Source organism: Impatiens glandulifera, chromosome 2 (genome assembly GCF_907164915.1).
Source record: "Impatiens glandulifera chromosome 2, dImpGla2.1, whole genome shotgun sequence".
In the NCBI taxonomy this organism is placed as follows: Eukaryota; Viridiplantae; Streptophyta; class Magnoliopsida; order Ericales; family Balsaminaceae; genus Impatiens; species Impatiens glandulifera.
The window spans coordinates 53,742,411-53,753,432 of NC_061863.1; the positions used below are offsets into that span (position 1 = coordinate 53,742,411).

The window sequence follows — 11,022 nt, forward strand, 5'->3', positions numbered from 1 at the left end:
TCCCGAAACATCAACGACGATCCAAACCCATGTAACATTTCCTCTCCCCCGACCTCCGACGAGCCCCTGACGAGAAGCAGAACGACTATCCATTGAAGGTAAGTTTAGGGTTTTATCTTATATTCCATGCATACTGAAATGGAAGAATGGTTTAGTGTTTATTGTTTAGGTTTAGGTTTAGATTTATTGGCTGTTGCAGGTTGTCGAAGGCGAATGTGCATCTGTCGCCTGCGAATGCGCATCTGTCGCAGACGAATGCGCATTTGTCGCCTGCGACAGATGCGCACCTGTCGCCTGCGAATGCGCATCTGTTGCAGACGAATGCGCATCTGTCGCCTGACAGATGCGCATTCGCATGCGACAGATGCATTTTTCGCCAGATGTATTTTTCGCCTGCGACCTTTTGTTTACTTGGTTGTTTGTACAAACAATGTTAGTTTTCTTTTTGACATTGTGATTTACTTATCAGATAACTCAGCACAAGTGGGAATGACCTTTTATGTAGTATGTTGATATTGAAGGTCTTGGGTTGGATGACTACTATGAGTTAAAATACTTTTTCTTTTCTGGTTTACATTTCTATTGATTTTAATGTTGGAAAGTGTGTATAGGTTATTGACAGACTTATGTACTTCAGTACTATAAAGAATCAAATGAAGGCCAAAGATGGAACTGGTATAAGAATGTCCGTGACATTTTTGCTGATATGAGGCTAGTGTTTGACAATGCAATGCAGTATAACGATGAAAAGAGCAATGTTCATTTGATGTTGAAGACTTTGTCAGAAAAACAAAGATATTTTTACAATTGTTTAGAACATTCAAATTAAGTGTCTTACAATAAATGATATATGGTGATAATTTAAATAATGATGAGAATGATTAAATCTTAGTACCCAGCTCCAATTGATTGTTTTCAAATAACACTAATTTTATGTACAAAACATCAATAATATAAATATTTTGATTAATTATTATTAGATTGGACAGTAAATTATTAATTATCAATATCATGACATGTCTGATTGGTTTAAATGAAACTTAATTTCTCAACACATATATCAACAATTAAACATCATTTCTAGTAATCTGATTTCAATATAAATGATTATGACAAAAAAAACTGCAACAACAAACACCACCACTCAGTGATGAAAATAAAACTCTTATAATTCACAAACATATCAATCAATCAAAATATCATTCTTTGGATTCAAATTTAGATTTGTTACTCTTTTACTTAGCATTTAAATCAAACTCACCCCCTCCATCACGCCAATCGTTTTGCCCATTATAAGTCTCCTCGTCGTTCAGAAAATACTCTGAAGGTTCTCTTTGATCATCCCTTTGTGCATTCACCACTCCACACCCATTGTTATTATTACCCATTTCATTCGGGCTCCCTCCATCCTCAACGCCCATTCTGTGTGCCCACCCATTGTTATTATTACCCATTTAATTCGAACTTCATCCTCAACGCTCATTCTGTGTGCCTAAAAGCATTCAAACGTACAGGCTAGTGAAGTTATGCTCATTCATTGATTATAGACATCAAAATAACACATGCATAGACCAGTAAGCAAAACATAAAATGGAGATTGATAGATACATATCGCAAACGTCGCAGACGAATGCGCATCTGTCGCAGGTAAACAACCAAGTAAACAAAAGGTCGTAGGCGAAAAATGCATTTGGCGAAAAATGCATCTGTCGCCTGCGAATGCGCATCTGTCGCAGGCGACAGATGCGCATTCGTCTGCGACAGATGCGCATTCGCAGGCGACAGGTGCACATTCGCCTTCGACAACCTGCAACAGCCAATAAATCTAAACCTAAACCTAAACCTAAACAATAAACACTAAATCATTCTTCCATTTCAGCATGCATGGAATATAAGATAAAACCCTAAACTTACCTTCAATGGATAGTCGTTCTGCTTCTCGTCAGGGGCTCGTCGGAGGTCGGGGGAGAGGAAGGGTTACATGGGTTTGGATCGTCGTTGATGTTTCGGGAGCTTTTCGTCGTCGGGGAAAGGGAGGCTGGATCGGTCGAAGACGGAGGAGGGGGAGAGTTGAAAAGAGGGAGAGTTGAAAAGAGGGAGAGGGAAGGAGAACGAAAAAAGGGAAGAAGAAAGGGGAAAATTATTTTTTTTTTATTTAAGGGTAAAACTGACATTTTGCCTTGGCAAAAGGTCAAAAATGAAAAAATTATAAATGTCCTGCTAAAAGTGGTAATAACCCTCTTATGAGGGTTATTCCATCAAATTTCCCAATTTAATAATAATAAAAAAAATCGAATTTCTTAAAATATAATTTAAAAAAAAATTGAAAAAAAAAATTGTTGACTAATTTTAAGTTGATATATAAATATTTTTTAGTTTGGATTATCTAAACCATTTTCAATCCAATCCGTATCCGATCCGTATTAATTAGTAAAATGGTTTGGACTACGAATTGGATAAACTTAATTTGGATTTAATACGGATCTGACAAAACATATTGGTTTTACCCATTTGTTCACCCCTAGATCACACCCAAAAAGTGATCACGTTTTTATTTTGTTTACATCTTCTTAACATTCCCTCTCATCTCCAAGATCTTCAACCCTAGTTTCAAGAATAGGTTACAACCAATAATATGAGAGATTTTGATGAAGACTAAACATTTGTATCGTGGCTCATATGAAGATTATTTGATTTCTCATATTATTATTTTGATGGCACATAGTCATCTAAAGTGAAATTTTTTTGAACTTGTTAATGTTGAACTCGATGAAATTTGAAGATTTTGAAAAGATAAGATCAATTGAAGTAACATAAATTCATAAATTATGGGGAGGGTTGAAATAGACATTTAAAAGTATTATGGAGTTGTTCTAGAGATATGTTATTTTAATATTATGTAAATTATGAACTAGTGTTATATATTAAAGGAGGAAAATTGGGAAAGAGAATGAGAAAGAAAATAATTGTCAAAAAAAAAAAAAAATGTGAAAAGAGCTAAATTTTAATATAATATTATCATTTCTTTATATATTATGAACTTATTTAATAAAAAAATTTATATGTACTTTAAATAATAATATATTATAAATAAAATTTCAATTATTAACCACATAACTATGAAGAATATCAAAATAAATTGTTGTGCTCTATCACAAAATTAAAATTACTAGTCTTCACAATATTATGAAATTATTTTAATAAATAAGAAAAATATAATTCTATATATTTTTAAATAATAATATATTATAAATAAAATTATATATAACAATTAAAATTATTAATCTCAATAAAAAAAAATTAAAATACTTTATTCTAAAATATTATTACTTTGTTTTTAATTATTTAATAGTTATTTTGAATCAAATGTATTATATATATATATATATAATGTTTAATTTCACAAAAATAAAAAGTAAAATCCTTATTTACAAATATTTTATTCTAAATTATGATTAGTTTAATAATTATAAATAAATTATATATTTAACTTAAAATTATTAATTTTATTAAAATTTAAAATAAAATCATAATTTCAAAATATTATTTTTTTAATAAAATAAAGTCAAATTACTCCCTAATTACTCCATAATTTTTTATTTTTTTAATATAGTTCATTGTTGATTAAATATTTGATTTTAACTATCAATCCTTTATTCGTGCTGTTTAGGACTGCAAATGAGTCATATCGCTCTTGATCAGCTCGCAAGCTGCTCGGTCAAAGCTCGACTTGAGCTTGACTTTGACCGAGTTCGAGTCGAGCTCGAACCGACTCGTTTATTATTCGAGTCGAACTCGAGCTCATATAAAGCTTGCTCGATGGCTTGTCGAGTTTTTTCGAGCCTCAAAATAATTAAATATTTTTTATTTATTTAATATTAAAATTTTTACACAATTTTTTTTTTATTTCCCTCTCTCTTCAAAGCCCAATATGAAGGCCCATATTCATTAAAGTAAAACCCTAATTTCTAATATATAATTTATTCATCATATTCTACTGTCACTCTTCATATTCTTCATCAATTACTCTTCTCTTCTTCATTCTTCAGTTATTCTTCTTCTTCAATTAAGTCTTATCTCTTCTTCTTAAGTTTTTCTTATTCTTCTTCTTAGTTTTTCTTATTCTTCTTTAGTTTTTCTTCTTCTTTAGTTATTATATTTCTTATTCTTTAGTTATTATTCCTCTTTGATCATTCTTATCTCTTCTTCTTTAGTTTTTATATACTTTTTATTCAGTTTTCACAATTTCTTTTATTCTATTTTTTTCTTTTTTTTTCTTCAATCTTCACATCTCATTAATTTACAAAATCCTATTAGTAATTAAATTTTTTTTAACTTCTTTTATAGTTATTGTTTTTGCTTTTAGATAATTTCTTCATGTATTAGAAACTTATGTTTATATAGATAGAGTTGAATAAATATAAAAAACACTGATTTTCAATTGATTTAGGATAGAAAAAAAAAGTCGACAAACAATATTAGAGATTTATGATAAAAAAAAGGTTATTATATTATATATATAATAAAAGTATATTATAAATAACAATGAAAGAGATAAATAAAGATTAATATATTATATATAATAAAAATAAATATTAGAGATATAATAACTAATATGTTATCTATAATATTATAAAGATAAAAAAATATTAATAGAATATATATAATAAAAGTAAATAATAAGGATGTAATAATGAGTATATTGTATATAATATTGAAAATGATAAAAAAAAATGTTAATATATTATATATAATAAAAGTATATAATATATATAATATTAAAAAATATAAAAAAAATTAATTTATTATATATAATTCAATTTTGGTTCAAGCTTTCGAGTCGAGCTTTTGAGTGATATAGTCAAACTCGAGCTCAAATTTATAAGCTCGTTCGAGCTCGAGTTCGAGTCGAGTTAATAAATACTTAATTGAGTCGAGCTCGAGCTCCAACAAGCTTGAGTTCGGCTCGGCTCATTTGCAGCCCTAGTCCTATTACATAGAGGAGAAAAAACAAAGCAATGTAATCACACGAAGACAAAAATGCAAACAACATCTTTACACTAAATATAAGATCTTGACATTGATTGTGTGCGAGTTTAGATAGAATGAACTACTCAAAGATTTAAAAGTTCAATTAATTCTAAAGATTTCATTGTGATCAGAAAATAAATTTGCAATTTAAATTACTTATAAAATATTCTTTCATGAGAAAACAAATTATTTGGATATTAATAGTTAGAGTGTCCTATATAAATTAATGGCCAGGATCATTATTCTCATACATGTCTATTAAAAAAAAGTTAAATAAGCAAATATATTCAAAATGGCACTCGAAAAAATTTAGTTTCAAAATCTACTCGTAAAGATAAACTTGAGAAATTTTCATCTCGTTAAGGGAGAACAAGTTTGTAAATAATTTTGTCTAGAAAATAAGTTGGTAGATCGATGTATTTGTATGTTTATTTGTTAAGGGCATATTTAAACGCATCATATTATTTAATGGTTAATACGTGTATACGCGTACAACTATTCATATAAATAGATCACATCCGGAATGTAAAGCGCGTTTTGAGTCATAGTAAAAGCCCCGAAATTAAACCCTAGACCGCCTCCATATATAGAGTTCTTCATCATCTTCATCTTTTGTTGATCGATTCTCATATTACTTCATGGAATCAAAAACTTTTTGAAACATCAATTTATTGGATATCAAGAAACCAAGTGTTGAATTAGCTCCCATGTTGAAGGTACTCATGCATTTCTTGAAAGACCTCTAACCAAAGACATGTTCTAAGGTAATTCATATTCTTAATTAATGTTATTTTTCATGTGGATTTTTCGTCAAACACTTCAAAATAGTTACGTGGAGTCTTGGTAATGATTTTGCCACTTCTCTTCTTTATTTTTTTTTTTATTTTTTTTTTTAGTATTTTCCATCTGATTTCGTTGTTATTTACTCAAACTACTATTTAAATAAACTTTTGTTAAAAATACATTATTTTAGATTATTTATCACTTTTTATAAGAATTAAGTCACCGAAACCTTATCAACCTTCCTGAGGTCCTAAGTTCGAGTCTGTTAGGCGACAAGTCTTGTGTTTAGTTAAATGATTAAATGCGTATGCGGGCTATATGTTTTACCCGTAAGGATTAGTCGCACCCTAATAGAGAAACAAAACCAGCCTTTTACAAAAAAAAAAAAAAAAAATCTTTTACTGCATCAAATAAATTAAAATAAACAAATCAAATCTCTTGGCCACACATTTTGAAATTAAATTATTCTTTACACACTTGATTTTATAATACTTGATTATCTCATTTAGATTATAATTTTACACAGAAATTAATTTAATCAATGACAATAATTTGTTTACTATTTTTCATGATAAGATTATTTGAGGAATTTGTGTAGAATTGAAATTTTGGGTTATTTAATAATTATATTTAATTTTGGTTTGGAATTAATTAATGATTTCAAATTATCTCAATTCTTTTCAATAAATAAAGAATGAATAAACTTCATTTTTAATTTAAAGTTACATAAACAAAATAAAATTTGGGCAATATCTGTAAATTTTATTTATCTTGAATTTATTTACTTAATTAAGAGTGATTTGGATTTTGAAAATGTTGTGTTATAAATGTTCAAAGATTTTGGCAATATAGATGTGATTATAATTATAGTGTCTAGATTAAGTAATTGAATCTAATTTTAAATATGTGTGGAATTTTCAAAGGAAAACTAATTACCATTTTAAGTAAGAAATCTTTATAATTTTATAAAGATTTCTTACTTTACAATGCTAATTAGTTTTCTTTTTGAAAATTCAAACACATTTAGAATTAGATTCAATTACTTAATCTAGACACTATAATTATTAAACATTTATATATATATATATATATATATATATATATATATATATATTCACATTTATATTGCCAAAATCTTTGAATATTTATAAAATAACATTTTCAAAATCCAAATCCATCTTAATAAAGTAACTAAATTCAAGGAAAAAAATGTACAGATATTGTCTGAATTTTAATTTGTGTCTATAACTTGAAATTAAAAATTAAGTTTATTCCTTCTTTATTTATTGAAAAGAATTGAGAAAATTTGAAATCCTTAATTAATTTCAGGCCAAAAATAAATCTAATTATTAAATAGACCAAAATTTCAATTCTACAAAATTTTCAAATATCATGAAAACATTGACAAATATATATCACCAGCTAATATGTAATCCAATTTCCTAAATCATCTTTAAAAAATATCTAAGTAACTTAAAAAATAAAAATAAAAAACTTAATATTTTCTTTCTATTTTTCTATATTGAGATAATATTATATTTCAATAAACTTATAAAGGAATATCAATTTTTTAAAACAAAATTTATTTGTATGAACGAGTTTAATTAAAACCAATAATGATTGTTGATTCCTTAATACTTATGCATTGTTCAAATTTTCTAAAATAAATTAAAAAAATTTAATTTATGAATTTGTATTTAGATCCAAGTTCAAAATATAAAACAATTCAAAACATAAAAATTAGTAAGATTATATATTTATTAAAAACATAATTCAAAATTCATTAAATAATATTAAAAACCTTCATGATTCAATACAAATAAAAAACAACAAAAGAACAAGCAAACATAAAAAAAAAAATGGTACCAATTAGAACCCCTAAAATTCAAAACAAAAAAACAGAGAAGTGACATGAAATATGATTTTAATCCAGTCAACCCAGAATGATCAATAAATTTGTCTTCAAGAATACCTACCAGGGCCACCACAAAAGTAACCGGGGTTCCTCTCCATAGCATGATTAGGGGCCATTGAATTTTGGACCACTAAAAGTAGGTGGCGAAGGAGCACGGTTGACAGTGAAGCTCCCAATCAAGTTAACTTCACCGCCATTATTATTAAAGGAGTTAGTAGCCGCAAACAAATCAAGCGGGTTGGAAGTCTCCGACATGTTTTGGGCAATTGTGGCCTTCACAATCTCGAGAGACCCTTTGAGCTTCCCGAGTTGATCATAGTTCATCTCCTCGATAGAACGCTCCCTTCTAGCACGCAAGGCTTGAGTAACTGCCTCCCCACGCCTTATCTCGGCCTCCAACTGTTCCTGAACCTCCCTGAGTCGAGTATTCATATCCCTGATGTTAGACCGTCGGTGAGCCTCCATGAGCTGTTGGATCACAAAGAGTTGAGATCGTTATGCCAATAATAATTTTTGAAATTTTAATGTATATATGTTAAGATTTTTTTAAGGAGGATGAAACGTACCTTAGTCAAGATCAATTACAAACAAAGAGACTTAGGAGAAAAAGTAAGATACAAAATAATAGTTTATGTTATTCTTGATTTGGTGGATTTAGAAACTAATGACCAATCCATTATATACATGAATTTAGGAGAAACCCTAATTAGTAAAAATATAAAATCATCATAATATTTTATATAATTGTTCAATTAGGTGATAAAACTTAAAATAAAATATTTTCTAAATGTCTCAATATCCTCTCTCATAGATATCTTAAAGAACAAGTTTAGATCAGAGATATTCAAGAGCTTTACAAAATATAAGTTGATGTTCATTCCTTTGAAGTTCCTTGTTTCAAATGAATTTTCATAAATTTTGTCTCTCTAATCCATCATTCTTTTTGCAACATTTGAATTATTTTATAATTTATATTTTCCTTTAGTTATCTCTGTTAGTGCATCTTCATCGTGTAAAATAAAGTATTAGTTGTATAAATTGATGCATTCCTTTTATTATGATTCTTCTACCATTCATTTGAGCAACATTTGAATTATTTTATACTCTTATTTAGTTATCTCTGTTAGTGCATCTTCATCGTGTAAAATAATGCATTACTTTTATTAGGATTCTTTTAAAACATTGATCTCTGTTGTGTCATTTCAATTTGCAATGTCCACATACTACATTCTTATTGATTTGTGTCATCATCTGAATTCTTTTTTTCTTGAAGTTTTTCCACTTGAATTCTAGTACTGCATTCAAAGTTGTTTAGTCGAGTAAAAATCGTTGATGTGAGAACAATTGACTCTCCATATAAATACAGAGGACAGTCCGATCACGTTTTTTTTCTACCATATGTCCTTGATCGCTAAACAAAACGTGTTACATTTCATTCGAATTAAGTTAAGATTTCTACTAATTATTTGTTCCACAACAACTTCTATAAATAATTGGTAAATCTTGAGATTGATCATCTATAGAGTGGTTGACAATATAGAGTGTAACTTTCCAATTAGTTATATATGGTTTATTTGTGAATTGAGATTATTGTTATACCATATATGTAATATTATACTTACTCTAATTTAGATATAACCGTCTTTTAATAAGTCTGCTCGATTTATTGGTACATTTTTGTAATTTTTCATTCAGTTTAACCATGGGTTTTTAAATAGATTTATGCAATTTTTAATACAGTTTAATATTCATAACCATAAGTGTTTTGGCATATTTACAATACAATACAATCGGTATTATATAAAATTTCAAAACCAAGAAAGAATTTTATAACTTCAAGTTCCTTGATTTTGATTTAAAATCAATAGGGGTGACCATATCTTTGGTTGACCCAAACCCTAACCCTAACCCTAACCAATAATATTAATTTGGGTGAATTAATTTGGTTGGGTTGGGTTGAGTTTAAGTTGGGTTTAATTTAGATTGTGTTAGGGTTCCCAAATTAAATCAATTTAATTATTTTTATTTAATTAGTCTACTAAATTCACGATTTTCTTACTTACTATATTCTTATTTGACTTCCTCATTACTTAGAAACAGAAACAATAGAAAAAATATATCACAATTGCTAGAGCACATAAACAATAATAACACATATCTTTAATATCTAGTTTAGTTTTAAAAATAAATAAAATATACCATAATCAAGGCCTTATTTAGTCATTTCACCTAATATTTCATCGACTAATTTATTAATTAAAATAGCAAACAAATAAAAATATATTAAACATTTCATAAATGTGTTAAATGAACCAAAACATGATCAATATGTCAAAAGTGTGTTAAACGAGCCAAAAACTTATTAAACGGGTCAACAACGTATTAAACGGATCAAAACAAATTAAATAATTGTTAAACGGGTCAAAACGATGGTTAAACGAGTTAAAAATGTGTTGATCAAGTCAAAAACGTATTAAACGGGGAAAATAAATCAAACAATTGTTGAACGGTAAAAAAAATGTATTAAATAAGCCAAAAATATCTTAAACGAGTCAAAAATGTAATAAATGTGTTAAAAACCAAAATTTAACTTTGGTTATCCAAACTATACCCCAACCCATATTGATAAATCATATGGGTTGGGATTAGTTGAGGAATCGCAATCAAATCAAGTTGTAGTGGTTGTTGATGAAAACAAAAAGGAAGATACTCATGTTAATTAAGAGAAATAAGAGAATTCCAAGGTTGATATAGAGAAATCCAAATTTACAGAGGATTCTAAAGCTAAAGTTGAAGGAAATGAAGACAATGATCTAAAAATTTAATTTGAGAACAACAAGGTGAAAAGACCGGAAATCCTGAAGAATAATTATTTCAAAATGAGAACATGTCATATAAAGAAAGAAATCAATATGAGAATATAAAGTATTCATCAATGTCTTTAGTTCATCCCCTTTCATTAAAAGAGGAAAGGGAAGAAGAAGACAACATGTTGATACAACAAGTTGGTATAGAAATAAAAATCATAATTGGAATAGTTAGGATTTGATATAGTTTATAATCTTTTTTTGTAATTTCTGTTTGTATATTTGATTGCTACTAATTAGGTTCTTTAGGATTGTTTGATTTTCATTTTTTAATCATAGTTAAGGTTTGTCTAGCTCTGATTCTTGACCTTCCCACTTTTGAAATTTTAACGAAATGGTTTTAATTGTTTTCCAAAAAAGAATATGGGTTGGTTAATGAGTTGACTAAATTTAATTTTGGTTGAATATGGGTTGGATAATACGGAT

At 27.9% G+C, this 11,022-nt stretch overlaps 1 protein-coding gene across 1 annotated transcript; it reads right to left on the minus strand.

Moving 5' to 3' along the window:
* Window positions 1–7,834: 7,834 nt before the first annotated feature.
* LOC124924949 lies at window positions 7,835–8,194 on the minus strand. The gene has a single exon (XM_047464930.1). It carries the CDS (start codon window positions 8,192–8,194, stop codon window positions 7,835–7,837), a length of 360 nt encoding a protein of 119 aa, XP_047320886.1.
* Window positions 8,195–11,022: the final 2,828 nt, after the last annotated feature.

Excerpts from the sequence above, each read along its gene's own strand:
- LOC124924949 (XM_047464930.1), bottom strand. The coding sequence starts at position 8,194 with ATGGAGGCTCACCGACGGTCTAACATCAGGGATATGAATACTCGACTC.